Genomic DNA, 19,907 nt, shown 5'->3' with positions numbered 1-19,907 from the left:
AGGATAGCTGGCCTCAGGTATGCCTCATGCCAACAGATGCCTTGCTCTCATTTGACACTCAGTGAAATACAGGCCGTGTTTAAAGTTTCAAGGACTTGGAAAGTCCTCTTTTCCACAGGAGTGCTGTGTTTACGCCAGAGAACGTGTCGGGCTCTGTTCTTGGGGCACGCTGGCAGTGTCCGTGTTTCTGCGGTGCCCCTCCCACACTGTATACACAGCGCTCGTAAACATTTAGACAGGGACAAAGATTTGAGAGGAGGAGACTTCAAAACAGGTTTTGTCTGGTCGCCATTTCTGGAGACATTTTGCAGGCCGAGGCTCGTGTGACCCTTTGAACTGTGACCCTGGTTTCACCATGGATATAGTAGAGAAGAGAGAAAGGGAGAGCTGAGTGCTCTGATAGGACCCTTTATTTATGCAGACTAATGTATTGGGGCCCACATGAAACAGTCACATCAAACACAGCCTTGTGCTTCTCTACAATACAACCTTGGCTTTTTCCCGTCCCCCAAAATACGCGAACATGACATGATTGGTTCAAACTTGAACATGTAGAAAAGATAACACCTGTGATGCCTCGTGTATCCCCATTTCAGGGCACCGTCGTGTTTGGGACGGAGGGATTTGGAGGTGATTACAATGGACGTGTGTTTCATTGTGAAGTTATTGCGGGTGTAAGAACGTTTTCAGCATCTCGTCTTCATTGTAGGTTTTGAAAACCTCAGGTGTGACTTGTTACTGTTTGTTTTCATAAGGACAGCTAATAATGTAAAGGAAGCCATTATAAGGCTGAGAAATAAGAAGAAAAACAAGAAGAGACACTGGCAAACCCTAAGCTTACCAAATTCTACTTTTTGGAACAGTAAATTAGGTAAATTCTCACCATAATGAAGAAAAAACAGTCCGACAGGTCAGGAACTCTCTTCAGGAGGCTGGTGTGGATGTGTCAATGACCTCTGTCCAGACTTCATTAACAGAAATACAGAGGCTGCATTGCAAGAGGCAAAGCAAGTCTTAGCCAAAAGCAGCTTGGCCCAGTCACAGTTTGCCAAGAAATATTTCAAAGAGCGAGCAGAGTTCTGAAAAAATGTGTTGTGGACAGATGAGACCAAGATTAACTTGTATCATAGAGATAGCAAGAGCAAAGTATGGAGGCGAAAAGCCGTGATTTGATTCTCAAATGTGAGAATGTGCACTTTAACCGCTTGTGAATTGTTTGATTACAAATCTAAAACTGTGGAGTACAGAGGAAAAGGATGGGCTCTGTGTTATTTTACAGAAGGGACTTGGTCTAATATTTAATGACCACTGGGTGGCGACATAACTCCACCAATAAGTCAAAATGCACTCAAGGAAACCGCATTGGCTATTAAATAAAACATAAGAGTCAGTTCTAAACTTTGAAACAGACTTGCGGGTCTTGTTTTGAATCAAATGGACCAATCGAGCCATTTTGAATCTAATCCGAAGAACAAATGAAAAAGGAACACAGAAAAGATTGTAGAATGCTTGTGTCACAGAGTACTCACCACTCAGCAGTGTTTTTAGAGTGGAGGCGAGGGAAGAGATAGGGAGTGTTTGATTCGACAGCACAGGGAGATGACAGGGGCTGCGTGAGCAACATGCTGACACTCATGCCACTGTTGCCCCTTGCTCCTCTCCCCAACGGCTGCCCCTGTCTCCTTCTGGAACTGTAAGATAAGATAGATCAGAGGGCTGGGACTGGTATGAGCCACTGACAGTGTGGCCCTGTAACTCACTGCACATACACACACACACACACACACACACACACATGAACACACACAGGCGTACACTCACACACAGCATACATGCAATCTGATGCATGAACAGAGACACTCAAGAACCATCTAATCATGTGACACACACACACAGAGAGAGAGAGCAGCTGAACTGCTTTGCCTTAGGACACGCTGTAACTCTAAACATCGTCAAGCCCAGCACTGACATTAAACTAATGATCAGGTGACTCTAGCTGCCCTGGATCGTTTATTGAAATGATATCTATTTTAAAGAGAGAAACAACATGAGAGCTGAACCACAACCGGACGGACAGGCCGGCCACAGAGGGGCAGACACGCCAGGCTGTTGGTATGGTAACAGGGCCTGTCAGACAGACAGGCAGGCTTGGTTTAGAGCTGAACAGTAGCTGGAGCCTCTGGGCCTGGTAAGGTTGGAAACTGGAGATGGCTGCTCGCAGGAGGCCTGTTGACAAAGATATGAATGATTGAGGGACTGGGCTCCATGGATGAATCATTAAAGACGTGCATGAGGGAGCCATAGCTGGGTCTTATCTGCGTCTGTGATAGTACGCACAGAAGCTTTGAGGTCTTGGCCTACAGTGTTTGTCTATATGTTTGCACAAGACCCCATAGCCAGTCCTAACAACAATACTGATGATTTCCTTCAGTGAAGTTCAACATAAGTGGACCATACTCAAGCTGTTCTATAAATGGAACTTCTGTCGCTGGGTTTTGTTTCCATGGGGAGGACTGAAATTGACACACTCAGGGAGAAAACTGCTGACACGGCTTGTTGTGCTCAGGTTACTCTCCCCCTTTGATGGACTGCCACGGAGCAGTTTTTCTGTAGCAGCACTCTCTTTTCTCCCTATCCTCTCACACACTCTCTAATTCTCTCTCTCTCCAAGGCTGTGGGGTTAGAGGCTGTCTTGGTCATGTGTTAAGGTAACTGCTGGCAGGGTGACAACAGCTGGCTAGTTTCCATCCCCTCTCTCTCCCTCTCTCCCTCTCTCCCTATGTCATTCTCTCTCTCTCTCTCTCTCTCTCTCTCTCTCTCTCTCTCTCTCTCTCTCTCTCTCTCTCTCCCCCTCTCTCTCCTCTCTCTCTCTCTCTCTCTCTCTATCTCTCCATTCCTCCCTCCCTCTCTCTTTCTCTCTCACATTCCCTCTCTATCTCTCTCTCTCTTTCTCTCTCTCTCTCCCTCTCTCTGTCATTCCCTCCATCTCTCTCTCCCTCTCTCTCTCTTTCACACTGGCCAGGACACACTCACATGTCCAGAGAGTGCCAGAGAGCATGTCTCCGAGTGATGCCAGCAACAGCTTTACAACCCCCTTACTCTCTCGCAGGAGAGCAGAGAACCTATGACAGGGGGGAGGAAGAAAGGAGAGCGGAGAGAGAGAGGAGAGTGGGAGAGAGACAGAGCCTTAGCATAAAGAACACCCTGTTCGGTTCATCTGCAGTAAAACCTAATGAGGTTTCTGGTAACGGTTATAAACGTTTTCAACCATTTATTTAAAACAAAATTGGGAATCTGTGTTTATGGTGTGCTGTGCGGTCAGACACAGTGTCCTACGTCTGTGATGCTTACCAGCACGACCAGACAGTGACCTCCGTGCCAGATCAGTAGCCCTGCATGAACAAAAGACAAACTCATGACCTAGGCTGTCCATTGTTTGCTAACACCCACTGCCCTAGCAGGAACTGCATCCCAGGAAGGGGGATAGACGTCAGGCTGTGTGAATGTATGTGTGTGTGTGTGTATGTATGTGTGTGTGAGTGTGTGGTTGGGGGGAGGGGGGCAGGCCCAGTGAGGCAGGGTGTGGCTGTACACACAGTAGCAGTGATGACATGCAGGCACAGATCATCTGAAGAGAGGTGCTGAATGACAAGTGGTTGGTGGGTGAGGGGAATCTATTTGATCACACTGCAGAAGGGTGACAGTTTCATTTCAGAGCATATGGTTCAGATGCCACAGGCTGTATGCAATGTAACAGCACTGTCAGTTTGTGAAATAAAATGGGTTGGTGTCTGTATTTCCACCACTGTACCATCATGCTCAGTATTAAAGCTTTGGTTAGGAAGGGCTTTATGGACATCTCTGCAGATAGAAGGGATAAATACATTGGACATAGAAAGTGTGTGTTGGAGGGGTGAGAGAGAGAAGATAGGGAGGGAGGGAGGGAGGGAGGGAGGGAGGGAGGGAGGGAGGGAGGGAGGGAGGGAGGGAGGGAGGGAGGGAGGGAGGGAGGGAGGGAGGGAGGGAGGGAGGGAGGGAGGGAGGGAGGGAGGGAGGGGGGGGGATAGGGAGGGGGGGGGATAGAGAGGGGGGGGGGAGAGAGAGGGAGAGAGAGAGACATTCAGATATGATAAGGCGAGATTAATCAAGCTTTCAAGCTCGATTACGAGCTGAAAATAGCGGCAGCTTATTTTAATGAGATTGCTATGCAGTTGCTATGCTGTGTGCTCAGCTTCAAGCTGTATGCCATAACAATCTGACTTTCTCCAAGTCCCCTCCACCACCCCTCAACTGCCCCCTCACCACCCCCGCCTTCCCCGTTTCTGTGTCCTCCCTCTACTGCTTTAACAGCCTTTGTGCTTGCAGTAGTTGTCTCACTTTCTCTCTCTCTCCCCCCTCCCTCTCTCTCTCTCTCTCTCTCCCCCCCTCTCTCTCTCTCTCTCTCTCTCTCCTTCTCTGGCTCTCAATTGTTTCTCTTTGTTCTGTCTTTCTCTTCATTTTCAGAACAAGGTAAACTCTGCAGCAAAAAAAAAAACATGTCACCAACACCTGTTTACTGTTTACCATCACTGTGACTCACTACAAGGTACATGACCAAGATGGCTTTTGATTTGCCACATCTTAGTTATCAGAAAATCAATGTGTTGTAGCGTGAGGAGAGCAGGAAAATCCATGTAATTTCATAATTCGAGATGTTTTCAAGAAAACTGCTTTGGGAGATGTCTTAATGTGTCAATATGTCAAGACTCCTCCCATGAATTTCTAAACATCCTTATTTGGGAGGAGAACGTCTGGAACGCATGTGTCATTCATTGAAAAGGAGTGAGATAGGTGTGGTCTGCTCAGAAGTATCCAATTAAATGCGAGTCATCTGTGAAAGTGGGCGGGACTGGAAAGGGAAACCCTTGCACTTTGTGGATGGAGGTTGATGGACTGGGCGGGGCTAGGAGACGGAAGTGTTTCCCGACTGGCCCAGCTGTCATCGAAGAGAAGAGACCATTTACACCGGCTCCCTGGGAAATGCAGAAAAAGGAAAAAAGCTGAAATATGGCTACATCAAGAAACGATAAGGTCATGTCACCAAACTAGAGGTATATGAACGAAACATTCTCAATTACTTCTATTTTATGTTATACCTTTTGTAGCACTAAGGTTACGTTCGTACTTTGAGATCTAAAAAACGATGATGACAACGAGTGGAAGGCTGTATGACATTGAACATACAGGACACGAAACCGACGAGGTCGTTTAAAGAGCCATACACCATTTGCGGCTACTGCTATCCGTGCAAATTCTGCTGGTATACCGCTCTTGATTTTCGGGTACATTGTTTCATTTCTGATTCACTGTTGCCAATCTGCGTCAAATTGTCTGTCGATGGTTTGCAAATCTGCTACTATGTATGTACTGTAGGCTAGTATGCTAGCCAAGCAGCTTGTATAAGGGGAACTACCCTACATTCAGAACAGACAAGAGACGTCATCAGAATTTTCCTCTATTTAAATGGTAGCGTCGGAGGAGGTCATTGCAGAAAAAGGAAGATATTCGGTATGTGCTTGTGTTTTATCCAACTATAGCGTTCGAGCATTACACATATGGGCCTATTGAGATGCAGTGACCGACGCTGAAATGGATCATTGCAATCATATGATTTACGGGGCACATGTAGGGTAGCGGAGCAGCTGTTAGCTTGCTGTTAGCCACATAACGACCTTTGGAGACGTCAGCTACACTGTAGCCTGAGCTATTTGCTGCTTTCGCAGTTAGCCTACGCAGGTTAGGTTGGGTGTTTTCCGTGGTGGCCTGCTGCTATGCTAGTGTAATATCTCATGTAGGCCTGCCGTGGCTCAGCGAGTCAATGATTTAATCTCATTGATTACATCACAAGACCAAGCATCCAGGGTGCAGCCACAGCAAAGTCATTGCAGTTGGCCTGGCTGGTGTTTTTGAGGCCAGATCAAATTGTGGTGTAACAGCCTTTTGCATTAATGCCCTCTTCTTCTGTGCTGTCCCCCCCCCCCACAGGAAAAAGAAGACACAACCTAGAAAGACAAAAAGCCAAACAAGGATTTACTGGGTTTTATAAATGGGGGACTACGGGTTCGGAGTCCTGGTCAAGAACAGCAGTGGTAATAAATCTGCTTTCCCAGTAAGGATCCCCCCCCACCTCCAGCCCCAGCCCCACCACCACCCCTCCAACCCCCCCAGCCCACCAGCCTTCGTCAACAACGGCTCCTCCAATGGGGGCAGCGCCTGGCTGTTTCCGGCCGTAGCCCAGCACACTAACATGCAAGATGAGATTCTTGAGTCAGACAAGTCCAAAGCCCTGGACCTCCAGGACATGCAGGACAAGTCTCAGGCTCAGCCTCAGGCCCTCTCCCCGGGCCAGCAAGAGACCGGAGGAGGTCTAGGGGAGCTGGATGGAGCTCTGCCCGAAGAAGGCTCTCTGGAGAAGGGCTCCCTGGAGAGCAGTGGTGGGAAGGAGAAGTTGAGGCTGGAGTCACCCGTGCTGGGGGGCTTCGACTACCAGGACACCCTGGGCATAGGAACCAGCTGTGCCCAGTCCACCTCCTCGTCCTCCTCCCTGACCAGCTTCAACAACTGGTCCCCCGCCGTCCCGTCCAACCCATCCCCCGTGGTGGGCGAGGATGTGGGAGGGTTCTTCAGCGCGGCCGGCTCCAATGCCAACGGACCTCCACTGCTGTTCCAGAACTTCTCCCACCACGCTGGGCCCGGGTTTGGTGGCGGAGGCAGCTTCTCGCCTCAGATCGGGCCAGTCTCCCAACACCACCCTCCTCCCCCCCCGCCCCACCCCCACCACTATCACCCCCACAGCCAGGGGGTGCCCCAGCAGCACCGCCGCTCCCCGGCCAGCCCCCACCCCGCCCAGCCCTCCTTCCCCCCTCACCCCCACCGCTCTGGAGCGTTCACCCAGCTGCCCCACCTCGCCCCTGCCCAGAGCAAGCCCCCCTCCCCCTGGGGGAGCTACCAGAGCCCCTCCACTCCCACCTCAACCTCCTGGAGCCCTGGCGGGGGCTATGGAGGCTGGGGAGGCTCCCAGGGGGTTCGGGAGTACCGCAGGGGGCTCAATGGAGGTGTGACAGCCCTAAACTCCATCTCTCCTTTGAAGAAATCCTTCCCCAACAACCAGGTACGAGCGTCATAATTCCCACCCACTTGGAAAATGGACAGCCGACCCCCTAAGCCCATATAACACGGCTCTTGTGCAAGAAACCTTGTCTTTTGTGTGCTTCAACTAGTTCTATTGTTATTCCAGGATCTTCCTTTTCGTAAATCGATTGTTGTCCACACTGAGGAGCGAGGACTGTCCAGTTAGCCCAGTTAGCCACAGATTTCATTTTCTGGCACGTTACTTTTGCAAGACATAGCATAGATTACATATTATAATTGACTATAGCATTGCAGACTATCCTCTCTGAGTAAATGTGATTTGGACACTATTGCATTAGCATAGTGCACACGACTCTTACAAGATGTCTTTTACCCAGGTGCCCTCCCAGAAATACCCACGTAACAGCTCTGGCTTCAACCACAAGGGCTGGATGGAGGATGGCATGGGCCGCAGTGACGGCGTCTTCCCTTTCCAGGTGAGGCCTGGATATGTTCACTGATGCAGTACATTAAACCTGGGGGCTTAGGAGAAGGTGGAAGCTTGCAGTGCAAACAAAATGGAGGACATGTGGGGTAGTTCCCCTATCCTAATAAGCTTTGCGCAAACTAGTGCTGAGTCATGCTAGTCTTGTCATGCAATCTGTTCAAAATAATTGTTTGGTGAAATGATCATTGTTTTGCTAATTCAAATGCCATACTAAAGTATATCATTCTCTGTCCCCTGACATGGTGCATGCTAATGTGCAACTCAATGCTCAATGTCAACAGGAAATGAGCGATTGTGTAGAGCACCTGATGGGTTTGGTGAATATTGTGTGTACGTGCACAAAGCATGCGTGTGTGTCCAGGTAATGCCTGTCTTTGAGATCATTTGACCTAGTAAGAACATGGTCTAATCTGATTATGCCACGGCCTTCCTGCCGTCCTTGTTTGGGTGGAGCTGCGTGCCTGGGAGGTTGCAGTGTTGTGTCATAACTCTTGCCTTGGTCAGATGCCCAACAAGACATATCTTCTTCCTCTACTCACCTCCTCTCTCATAAGTTCAGTGAAAGATGATTTGGATTTAGGCGGACATTTTGTTTTCACAAGCTCTACTGATGGACTAGCCAATGAAAAATGTATTCAGTGAAGACGAGTGTATGCTAAATGAAGGCTTGAGGGATGGACATGTTTTTTGATGCTTTGAAACAGTAAGCCTGGCCCAGTTCTCGGCCCTATATACGTTTATCCCTGCCATTGCGTGCATATCTGAGAGGCTTTGACGGGTGGAAGCAATGTAGTGGCTGCATCTTATCCTCGTGTGTCTGTTTGGGATGGCAGCCATCTTGTCCACACCTGATCAGAAGATCTTGAGTTTCAGCAGAGCGCACAAGGGCAGTTCTGGTTGCTTTACACTTGTCTGTCTGCTCGAATGAAATGAAAAGCCAAAGCAATTAGATGACTCGTGGATATATTTGCTCCAGATGTATAACAATAGATTAAGAGCGTTTAGTTTTTGGTCAAGTAACAGGGTAAGCCCCTGTGAAGGTTTGCCATATGGTGGTGGAGGAACACCAACACGTTCTTGAGCCGTTTGACTGTTGCGTTGCCGTCGGGGCGACCTGTCAAGAGGATCGCCTAGCACCTGTGGCTGTTTGTATCAGGCGGTGTCCTTGGTTGGAACACCAAAGACTAATTGTCTTTCTGCCTTTTCTCAGCAGGAGAGAACCCGGTCTTTTGATGGTTTCAGCATGCATTCTCTGGAGAACTCTCTGATTGATATTATGAGGGCTGAGCAGGATTCTTTGAAAGGTTGGTTTCTCACTCGCGTCTACACGAATGTAAGAATTTCTTGTTGTTGCCTGGAGTATTAAGGTAGGTAGCAGCTTGATTTTGATTGGCTTAATACGGCAGGTGATGAATGTTAGTCAGGAAGCAATGATTAGCCTTCTATAACATATGCACACACACACAGACACACACACACACCTGCTATATTCCTGCTGTGCCGGCACTTTGATCTTTCTCCTCCACCCGTTGTCATGAATTAAACATTTTGGTTACGTTTTGTCACGTCCTGTCTTTTGAAGTACGCTCTTTAATCTGTAAAAATCTGTTTGGACCACTTTATTCACACTATCAAAATTCTTATCTCTGTACATTTGTATCATTCATTTCCAAATGATTAAGAACTCTCCTAATGCTTATGGATAACACTTTTGTTTTTAACTTATTTCCGTATTCACATTATTTGATCACGTGTAATTAACTGGCACTGGGTCAGAGTAATTGTGGGACTTGTAGTTGGAACGTTGAGCGGCATGGAAGGATCCTGGCTCCTGTGTGTAACTGAATCCTTGTCTCCACCCCCCATACAGGTCGCTATGGTTTCTCACACCAGGGCGGAGACGGATCCCTACCTATGAATGGTATGTTGTCCTTAACAAGTGACAAGATCATGTATGTAGATGTGAGTGGGGGGTGTATTGTGACAAAGCCCTGTACAGAAGTGTGATGAATAGTGTTCTGTCTTGTTTTACATGCAGCTAGGAGCTATGGCAGACGACGAGGTAAATCTATTGTCATTATGTTTTTATCTTGTTTTCACTTTGCCTAACTGCCTTTGCAAATTTGCAACGCCAAGACGCTTTCATTCTGACTTTACGGTTTGGCCTCTGTTCACCTCCCAAAATGCTGACTGCTTCGGGCTGCTGCTTCCTCTCTTCACCACTAAGAGGTGCTCTTTGTGTCGGGCCTGTCTTCTGCCGGGCCAAGTGTGTTTTGCGCCAGGGTCGCTTGCCATGAAGAGTGACATTCAAATAAAAATTATCTGGTGATTGATGTCATACTAAGTCACAGTTGATGCAGTCATCATCCACATGAAATCCCTGTCGCCTCTCGTTTACCCATGTCGCTTTCTTGCTTCTCTCCACACTATGGAGACTGCCCAACCACCTTTTAGTGATGGGTAGACTGAGAATTGAAACGAGCACCTAGGCTACAGGGTTAGACGATTCTAATAAAGGGGCTCGGGAGACTCGAGATCATCTGATTGGTTGTCCATCTGCGTTTCGCCAGGCCACTCCTCCCTCTTCCCCATGGAGGATGAACGCTCCTTCGGAGAGGAGGACTCAGGTGACCAGGGTCTGCCCGGCCTTGGCTCCGCCCACTGTTTCCCCCACCTGAATGGGGAGCGCGTGGAACGCTACTCGCGCAAGGTGTTCGTGGGCGGGCTGCCCCCGGACATAGACGAGGACGAGATCACGGCCAGTTTCCGCCGGTTCGGACACCTGTTTGTCGACTGGCCCCACAAGGCGGAGAGCAAGTCCTATTTCCCACCTAAAGGTGAGTCTTTTATTCTATGGCGACACTTTTATCCCAGTCAACATGATTGAACGCCACCACTGAGTGGAGCCTTGTGACCCCGTGGATGGGAGTATGTGTACTGTAAGAGGATGGGATGTGAGCGCACCTCTCTCCTGGCCAGGTTATGCGTTCTTACTGTTCCAAGACGAGAGCTCAGTCCAGGCTCTGATAGATGCCTGTATTGAGGAGGATGGCAAGCTTTACCTCTGTGTGTCCAGCCCCACCATCAAGGACAAACCTGTGAGTTCTGTGTGTGTCCTGCATGTGTTTTGTAAGTTCACGTTATAGTCATGTAGCGGATGCTAAATCAACGGATTTTATAATCGAGCTCCAGGAAGTTTTGTCTTGGGTACGAGAGTAAGTAAACCTGTGTGAGGGGTAATCTTAATCTTCAGAGTCAGAAGTTAAGACAGATGGGTAGTTTAGGTGTGGTGGGGGGAGAGTAAACGAGAGCGAGGTGAGAGAGATGGAAGATCTCACCATGTTTCCCACACTGTGACCGCCCTCCAGGTCCAGATCCGGCCCTGGAACCTGAACGACAGCGACTTTGTGATGGACGGCTCTCAGCCCCTGGACCCCAGGAAGACCATCTTTGTGGGGGGCGTGCCACGCCCTCTACGTGCAGGTACTGGATGGTGTCTTGAGAGACGGAGGGGGAAGGGCATGAAGGCTGGAAATATTGAGGGACTGAAAAGAGTCATCGAGTACCGTTTGTGGAACCAGGTCAGACATGTGTGACTGTCTGTTCCAGTGGAGCTGGCGATGATCATGGACCGTCTGTACGGGGGGGTGTGCTATGCTGGGATCGACACCGACCCGGAACTGAAATATCCAAAAGGGGCGGGGAGAGTGGCGTTCTCCAATCAGCAGAGCTACATCGCGGCCATTAGTGCCCGATTCGTTCAGCTGCAGCACGGGGAGATTGACAAACGGGTGAGTCTGGTTGTTGTCTTTGCTTGCTCCATCCCCCTGCTCCATCCCCCTGCTCCATCCCCCTGCTCCATCCCCCTGCTCCATCACCCTGCTCCATCCCCCTGCTCCATCACCCTGCTCCATCACCCTGCTCCATCCCCCTGCTCCATCCCCCTGCTCCATCCCCCTGCTCCATCACCCTGCTATATCACCCTGCTACGGGGGGAAACAAGCTGGATACCAAATAAATTCACAAAAACAGAAATGCAGACTGGTTTGTTCTCCCGAGTGAGATTCCTGGAGAGCTTCCGTTCCTAGAGAGCTACCATCAAGAAGTTTTTTTTTTTTTTTTCTTTTAACAAAAAAAAAACAACCCAAATATAGCACACCTGATTCTAATAATTGGCTGTTTAATATGATTAGTTGGGTTCTTTCTAAATCGGGTTGGAGTCAAATCCCACAGGATGGATAGCTCTCCAGGAACAGGGTACAGACTCTCCACCTATCCAGATTTACATGCTACATCTGATGTAATCTTGTTTGAGAACGGGTCTAGAGTTGGCTGTTCAACCCCAACCCTCCCTATCTCTCTTGACTCTCACCCCCTCCCTTTCTCTCCCTCCCTCCCCCCTACCGTGTCCAGGTGGAGGTGAAGCCATACGTTCTGGATGACCAGCTGTGTGACGAGTGCCAGGGGACTCGCTGCGGGGGCAAGTTCGCCCCGTTCTTCTGCGCCAATGTCACCTGTCTGCAGTACTACTGTGAGTACTGCTGGGCCGCTATCCACTCCCGCGCCGGGCGTGAGTTCCACAAGCCCCTGGTGAAGGAGGGAGGGGACAGGCCCCGGCACATCTCCTTCCGCTGGAACTGAGGATGACGAGGAGGAGGAAGGGGGGATACGGGAGGGAGAGGGGGTGGGATGCTGGGGTGGGAGTGAAGTGGACAGAATGAGGTAGGGTTAGGGGTTGGGGTGGGTCTAGAAAATAAATGCACTTTTCTTTTTGCTCGTTACTTTTAGTTGGAGAAAAAATAACTTAAAATCTTAATTTAATTTTTATTTTCATGTTTTAAATTGGGCCTTCTAAGATAGTAAATGCTAAGAAAAAAAAAAGTGAATCCCATTTATGTTTTGAATTTAAGTTAAGGTGTGCATGAGTACTTGGATGCATTAGATTTGGAAAATAGATGTTTTGACTTGACTGTACTTTCTTTTCTCGCATTAGCTGGTGAAGCTGCTTACATTTGTTGTCAAGAGTAACATAATGAAATTTGAGTGAGATTTGTGTCGCACCTGAAATGGTATGTGGCTATAAAAGTTGTGTTTAAGAAGGGTGCACTTATTTTGTTACTTTTCGCATGCAGGATTCGAGAACAACTATATTGTTAACCAAAGGTTGAGTGCAACTGGTTGGGTTTAACAGGTAGAAACACTATGGCAGTGGATGATTTCCTTCTTCAAGCCGATACAGCATCAGGCTACTTCACAACACACAAATCTCCTCCCCTCAGTCAGGCATGCAGTTTTCTAGATTGCTGGCATGCATTTTTAGGCCTTGGTTGAAAATGTAACACTTTGTAACCAGAATGGGGTAAAACCAAAGATGGGCCTAAAAAAGAATAAAGTGATCAGAAGGAAATCTTGATCTGGGGGTCGTCCATGTCTCCACTGGCAGGCAGAAAAGGAAGGGTAGAGTGGCTTCAGTTAGAGAGATGTGGAGAAGCAGAAGAAGGAAAAAAAAAAAGAAATGTAGACCGAGGTTTCCGCTGAGTAAGACATAGCCCTCTGGGCTCAGGTATTGGCAGTAGTATTTGCTCACTTTATATTGTCAGGGATATTAGCACTGGAAGCTAACATGCTAATGTAGTACAACCTAAGGGGAATGCATGGTCCAGTCTCCCAGAGCTGTCTTCATGGTGCTCCACTGTACTCTCCACCATGACTGGAGCTTCTATCATAGAGGTTGTGGTGGGATGTGGTAGCAGCAGGAGACTCTGAAGAATTTGCTGTCACAGAGATAAAGATATTATTTTATACATGGCCTGCTGATTTTTGTACAGTGTTTTATAGCTGATTATTTTGTCATGAACATATATACATTTATTATGCACTACTTTTCTAAATATTTTTTTCAATAGTCATTTTAGGCACATTTTTCACAAGATGGGAGACTCCTTTTGCAATACCTCATTTTTTTCACTTGGTGAAAAATAATTTTGTACCTTTGTTACTAAGAGATCTGCATTTATGGTAAACTTAATTTAAAAGAAAAAAATGAATGATATTAATATAATTTTCAATTTAGCTTTTTATATATTTAAGTGCTGGTAAATCTTATTGTTGGTGCATTGGTGTGATTCTGTAGATAAAAAAAGAAAAAAAAGAAAAAGGTTAACATTAGCCGATCGTATACAGACTTTCTTCTGTCCTATTAGACAAGTACAGGATCTTAAGGCATGACGAGACCTTTCTAAACTCATTTTGATAGTCTTGAACATATATTCAGATATTCAGCTTCTAGATAGTAGTCGGTAACGATAACATAGGGTAAACGTTTTGGCTTTGGTCAATGTTCATCCTCTCCCTTGTATTGCCCGAATGAATGACAGGTGTTGAAATATTTAGATTCTCCCTGGAGCCACTATAGGCTCCACATGTTCTTGTCACGCATGATGTAATTCAAAACACCATGGCCTAGTGTTAACGCAGGACCTAATGTAATGTAACGCACTAGATCTCTTATTTCTCACCCTCTTTAAGTTTGTTTCTTTTCCGTCTCTCTTTTGGATCGCCTATCTCTACATGACACTTGTCTGCCTTCCTCACACAGACATACTGTACATGCAGGCCACACGACTGAGAACACTTGGTTGAGTTTTGTCATGTAGAGGACACTCAATAGGAGCCTTGTTGAGGATACTTGACCACTTGACCCCCCCCCCCCTGTGATGTGGCATGCTTTGGGACATAGACTTGAATGTGATTAATGTTGCAAGTTAACTTCGAGCCATTATGTGCAATACTTATTCTTTCCTGAAACAGTCTCTGCAATGTAGATCATGTAAACAATTATAGAAACCATGCAAACCATAATTTCTGTTCTCACAGTTTCCTATAGTACATACTGGTGTCTGCGAAGAAAAATACTTTCTACTAATGTGTACCTAAATTTATTTTTAAACATTAGTTTTGTGCTTATTCACTTATTTTGCTACTACCATGCTACTGTGATTGAAAACATTGTAAATACTAGGTCTATAATGTATTTAGCATTTGCTATATTTTCAATTGAAATGTATAACTATCATTTGATCAGATTTTTGTTCTATTTTTTGGGTGATGTGTTAAACTTGTTGATGTGTCTAGTTTTTCTAATTGCTGTATTGTGCTTCACCTTTTCAGATGAAAATAATATTGAAATGTCTGTTTAGTATTACTTGATTGCAAAATTTCAATAGTTTTTAATTGTATGCTGGGAAGGTTGTATTTATTGATATAACTTTTTTTTACTTGAGATATCATCTTGATTTTTATTATGTCATTTCACATTTATAAGTTTCCATTTTTATATTTTCCTCCTGATTAAGTTATGCTATGTAATACAGACAGTCAGTTTTTATAGTTGGTTTGTAGTACTGAAGTAAAACAAAGATCTAATGTCATATAATCATTTGCAGCCAACTATTTATAACTGTATGCATACATTTGAAGTATTTGTAATGTGAGATGTTGAAAGAATAAAACGACTGTGAGGAAGACACAAGTGTAGGTTATTTGTACAGGGTACAACCAAAGACTTCTCATTTTTACTTACTTTCTCCCTCCTTTCTCGTGCACTCATGCACAAACACATTGACAGTGTTAGTCTCTCACTCGGATGTGGAGGGAGGAGAGGTAATGTGTTCTATGTGAAGGATATTAATATGCCAGTAAAGGGAACCCGTGTGTAAATCAGGTGTTTTCCTGTGTGTATTACAATATAAATTAGCTGTAGATGTCTTATGTTGGTGCATAGGAAGTGTGTAGCAGTAATTTATGGTGTGTGGAATGTGTGTATCTGCAATTGTTTATCTGAGATCTCTTCACGCACATCTGCCTGGATGAGCTGAATCAGGTCAGAGGTATTTATAGTGCCAGTCTGTTTCAGGGGTGGATGTTTTTAATGAGTGGAGAGATATTGAACCGATTCTGGTGCAGACCTCTTGCCCTCTAATATCAACAGATTTATCAAGCACAATCAAGTTCTGAAATGGCAAGTGTACCCTAATATAAACAATCCATCTGCTCCAATTATAACTGTTAGCCTTCTCCACAGTAATGGAGTGGGTACAGTTAACCATGGTAGCCTACCCATAACACTCCACTGTTTACCCTCGGCAGGCTTACTAGTTGAACCCCATTTCATAAGCTGCTTCATAGTACTGGGTATAATTACATAAGATTTCACAAGTTCAAGATATTTTGTCATTTCACCTAAAGCAGTAGGCCCAGTACAATATGTTGGCCTCACAGGCCCACAAAAGGCTATGTTGAGTGCATTTTATATAGGCCCTACTGCATATAATATGACACATAATATTGTCTGTTCAACACAAAAGCTACATTATTAATTTGGGAAATATATCACAGGTCTAGGCTTAGGGCTACTTTGTTTGGGGCTGAATGTAAGCAGGTTTTTTAACCACTGTCTGTTCCACATCGCCACCTGCTGGCGTGGACTTTGCTATCAAGCATATAGTTCTAACTGTCCTACTACAACTCCGTTCCCAATTGAGCTACCGGTAGTTTATTTTGGACACGACACACAGGCCACATAACTGTTGTGAGGTGTACATTTCTTCGTTCTAACATACGTTTTTTAAATGTATAACGGAAATCAAAATGGGTAGGCTATTTCACCCGCTAGGACCTCGCAGTCGCGAGAAGAGATCAGATCACAGAGAAGTTAGTTAGTTAGCCAGCTAAACGGTCGAGCTACAGGCCAACTATTTTCTGTGGGCTTAGTTAGAGACACCGAAGGCAACCATCTTATTTAGCTAACAACACTTTACAACCAGAAAAAGATGCCAGGCGCTAAATTCAGAGCTGTGTATGTGCCTAGGTTTGCCACTCGGTCCTGTAGCTCTAGTCAAAAGAGTGGACAACAAATAGATGAGTATTTAATCGAGTTGCCCAGTGAACAGAGAAAGCAAGGGCGTTTAGATCTTTCAACTAAAAAGGTTAAAATGACCAAACACACCAAGCCTTTGATCACAATGAAGAAAGTGAAAGAGGCCGACTTATCGAAGCCCAATAAGTCCCCTATTCTAGAGGTCAAACGAATAAATCAACGACTCATTCACGGAGGAACATCTCATTCTCAAAGCAAACTAAATCAGTCAAATTCCAGAATGTCAGGTAACGTAAAACTCCCACTGAGGGGAAACGAGTCTAGAAATGTTTCACGCTTGCAGTAAGACTACGGCACTTCAGCTATACACACTTATTTCAATGAGTAGTTAAGCCTAGTTGATGCTAGAAGATCCATGCTCTTCTATGGCGTGAGCATGTCAAATTGGCTTTGGATTGGATGTTCCTTCTCTTCAGGTGGTAGTCCTGACACAGTGAACGAAGATGTATTCACTTTCTCACAGAGGAACGAAGCCATGTCAACAAGTGAAGCAGTAAGTCATGTTTACTACCAGAAGGGGTATCAATGGAGTCTTATTAGCTCCCAAATACGTAAAAGTCCAAATACCCCTACCTCCCCACACTCCCTCCTCGTATATAGAATTGTAGTGTTTGTGTTTTTTTCACATGCACACGTCACATCATAGCAACTCTAATCGATATGTTATTGTTGCACTGTAGTCTTCTTTGTTCACCGAGCTTGGGAGCTGAGATACTGTGATGTGGCTAGCATACATCGTTTCGTCCACCAAGATGCTGTAGAACTACGGTTAACTAACTGCACATCTGATATTTGATGTTCTGCAGTGCACTACGTATGTCCCACTGGATGAAGGCGTGTGCCTGCTAAATGAATAACATCTGAATGTGCACATTAGGCCTACCCCATTATTCATTGAAAATCTGTTCTGCCTTCTGCCCCAGGCTCCACAGCAGTCCAGGGCCAGACTATCTGTGCTGAGAACAATCTCCCGCATGCTTCAGGAGAACCAGGGCATCAGAGAGAGACTGGTGCCTCTCACGCAGAACAGATACTGCAGACTGGAGGGACACTGAGGTAGTCAGATCTAGTCAGTCACCGGCCAGGCCAGTTCAAGTGTTGCAATGGCCTCATTTTATATCTGTGATTTGACGTGATCATCAGTTACTTTTTTTCCCCATTCGTCAATGGGGGGTGTTTCCAAATGATTATTTTCTATTAGCACTTCATTGTTAACATATTGTATATAGTTTGCATATCTTCTGAACAATGTCTGTTTGGAAGGATAGTCAGTCCTTACAAAGTTACGTTCCTTTTCCTTCTGAATATTCTGAAGCAATAAGTAAAAAATGTTATTTTGTTCAAACAACATGTCATGGTTTGTGGGCCCTTATTCTGTATCCTTTGTCCACCAGAGAGTGCTGTTTCCTCACCAGTAGTAGACAATAGGGGACAAACAGAACTCCACTGAGGCCAGTAAGGCGAAGGCAGTTTTGTTTTTTTAAACGTTTCCATCACTGTTTCAAGACACAAACACCATCAAACAGATGCATACATTTGGATTAGACAGAAAACAATGAACGTGCGTTTTTTATTGAACCAAAAGTAACAAGGAACAATCTTGCGAGGAGCCTCCTCACCCAGGTGGACATCTCTCCCCTGTACGTGAGCTGCACTTCAAAACTGTTCTTCAAGTTATCAGCCAGGCGTGTTTGTGTCGAGAGACATCCTCCCTCTGGCTCCAGCCTTTCTTCCCCTCTGAGAGCCCCGTCGGCCAAACTTTTAGTTAACCGAGTGGGGGGCAAGAAAACAGTTTAAAGTGACCGCCCATGACCTGGCCATGAGGCAGCTTGGCCTGCTGTCCCTGGAGCAGGGAGGGCTGGGAAGGATCTCCTGGGATGTCACATCAAACACGCACACACACACAAATACATATATGGATGCAACACATACATACTTCACACATACACACAAGTTAGTATGTTCCTTGTGAGCTTCCTTATCTAAGCTGTTTATTAGCAAATTTACAACTACATGCCAACATGTGGTAAAGATTAAAAATAATTGCTGTTGAACCATGCACAATTTACTTTGGTAATTGGTTGTCAGTTTTTATAATGTTTTGATTGATGGAGCTCACTGCTTTCAGTGTAGGCTCAGTGTAGGTTGTTTCTTGATAGCATAGGAAAGCAAAATCCTTTAGCTCTCCACAACAGGCTGCATCACATGATACACTATCACTTCCTTATTGTCGAAGTCTGAGCTCCTCTGCAGCTTTTAGTGGTTTATGAAACCAATAAACAAGCAATTTTGTTGTGATTGCTATTACAGTGTTGTGGATTTAATGGCTTTTTAGGAGGTGATTAGGAGCTAAATGTGCCTTTTAATCAGAGCTGTGGTCAGAGATGGAGACGGGGAGACTATGGCAGCCGTGCTTCTAAGAGGCCTTCTGCTCTGTTTATGTGGGGGCCCAAGGCGTTGTACATGGCTGCTCTTAAACTAGCACGGTTTGAGGTATTCTGGAAAACGCTGCCGTCAACAGAGGAGAGGCTTGTTGGAGACTGAATGGCAAGTCACCAGGGAAAACATGGCTGGTAGATCTAAAATGGTGGACTTTGTAGGCTACATTATTAGCACAAGTGGTTGTCAATGCAAGACACTTGACCAGAATCATTGTCCATTGGATGTGTGTGTGTTTCCTGGTGCGTCTGTGTGTTTCTTGACTTGGTCTAAATGGCCCTCATTTCACAGCTGAGTACACAGCCCCCTGTGCTAATCAGATGCTTGTCCGTGTTAAAAGGTCATAGAAATATGCCGTCGCTGGTTCTATCCTTTTCTCCGCTGACATCACAGACTCTCGGCCATATCTTCATGTCCGTAGGACGACAATCCATCCATATCCAGGAGTCTTGGTTGAACAACTAATCATACTGTTCATTAGTACTGTGAGTCTGAATACTTGAAAAAGAGCTTGGGGCTTCATTGATGCCAATGATGACGCCAAAAAACGAGGACACCAATTTAATTGAGATTGCATGAACATTTAGCTCACCTAGTAATATTAAAGTGTAACCTTAAGAGATACTGTAACAATAACAAGAATCTTGTCCTCCTGCATGTCTCTTAACCACAGGGTGCTAATGTCGGTGTGTTTGATGCAGATGCCAGCTCTAGATTAGTCTGTAATTATTTTCATGGCCTTAGTCATTCCAGGGCCTGTGAGTTGAGACATGCAGTAACGAAGTGCTCACACCTCTTGAAGACCTTTAGAGGTACAAGAGGAGAATTCTATTCCAGGTCCATTACAAAATGATGCAGAGGGAGAAAACAAGTAGTAATTACTTTCTCAGAAGGACACAATCAATGACGGAT

At 45.8% G+C, this 19,907-nt stretch overlaps 1 protein-coding gene and 1 long non-coding RNA gene across 6 annotated transcripts; both read left to right on the top strand.

Moving 5' to 3' along the window:
- Positions 1 to 4,627: 4,627 nt before the first annotated feature.
- LOC146302647 (cytoplasmic polyadenylation element-binding protein 4-like) lies at positions 4,628 to 13,025 on the top strand. 5 transcript variants are annotated; one of them, XM_084695724.1, is made up of 11 exons: positions 4,723 to 5,090; positions 6,025 to 7,150; positions 7,509 to 7,607; positions 8,832 to 8,922; positions 9,489 to 9,539; positions 9,657 to 9,680; positions 10,189 to 10,455; positions 10,598 to 10,716; positions 10,987 to 11,101; positions 11,228 to 11,409; positions 12,032 to 13,025. In XM_084695724.1, exons 2-11 carry the CDS (start codon positions 6,086 to 6,088, stop codon positions 12,257 to 12,259), a joined length of 2,241 nt encoding a protein of 746 aa, XP_084551850.1. In that variant the 5' UTR covers positions 4,723 to 5,090; positions 6,025 to 6,085; the 3' UTR covers positions 12,260 to 13,025. The 5 variants fall into 5 exon arrangements, with proteins under 5 accessions (XP_084551862.1, XP_084551854.1, XP_084551850.1 ...); XM_084695708.1 differs by having other exon boundaries at positions 4,731 to 5,090; positions 8,829 to 8,922; XM_084695716.1 differs by lacking the exon at positions 4,723 to 5,090 and adding an exon at positions 5,466 to 5,547 and having other exon boundaries at positions 8,829 to 8,922.
- Positions 13,026 to 16,118: 3,093 nt separating this feature from the next.
- LOC146302646 (uncharacterized) lies at positions 16,119 to 17,935 on the top strand. The gene is made up of 3 exons (XR_014757560.1): positions 16,119 to 16,783; positions 16,973 to 17,049; positions 17,480 to 17,935. It is a non-coding gene; the product is annotated as an uncharacterized LOC146302646 (long non-coding RNA).
- Positions 17,936 to 19,907: the final 1,972 nt, after the last annotated feature.

The sequence above is a fragment of the Hypomesus nipponensis genome, chromosome 1 (genome assembly GCF_054491055.1).
Source record: "Hypomesus nipponensis isolate SF chromosome 1, ASM5449105v1, whole genome shotgun sequence".
In the NCBI taxonomy this organism is placed as follows: domain Eukaryota; kingdom Metazoa; phylum Chordata; class Actinopteri; order Osmeriformes; family Osmeridae; genus Hypomesus; species Hypomesus nipponensis.
Note: the sequence above shows the minus strand (reverse complement) of the source record. Positions and strands in the feature narration are given on the sequence as shown.

What these genes read in the sequence shown, in the direction of transcription:
- LOC146302647 (XM_084695708.1), top strand. Translation starts at nt 6,086, where the DNA reads ATGGGGGACTACGGGTTCGGAGTCCTGGTCAAGAACAGCAGTGGTAAT. An exon ending in GAGCTATGGCAGACGACGAG is followed by an intron (nt 9,681 to 10,188) that starts GTAAATCTATTG and finishes GCGTTTCGCCAG; the next exon opens with GCCACTCCTCCCTCTTCCCC. An exon ending in ACGGGGAGATTGACAAACGG is followed by an intron (nt 11,410 to 12,031) that starts GTGAGTCTGGTT and finishes TACCGTGTCCAG; the next exon opens with GTGGAGGTGAAGCCATACGT.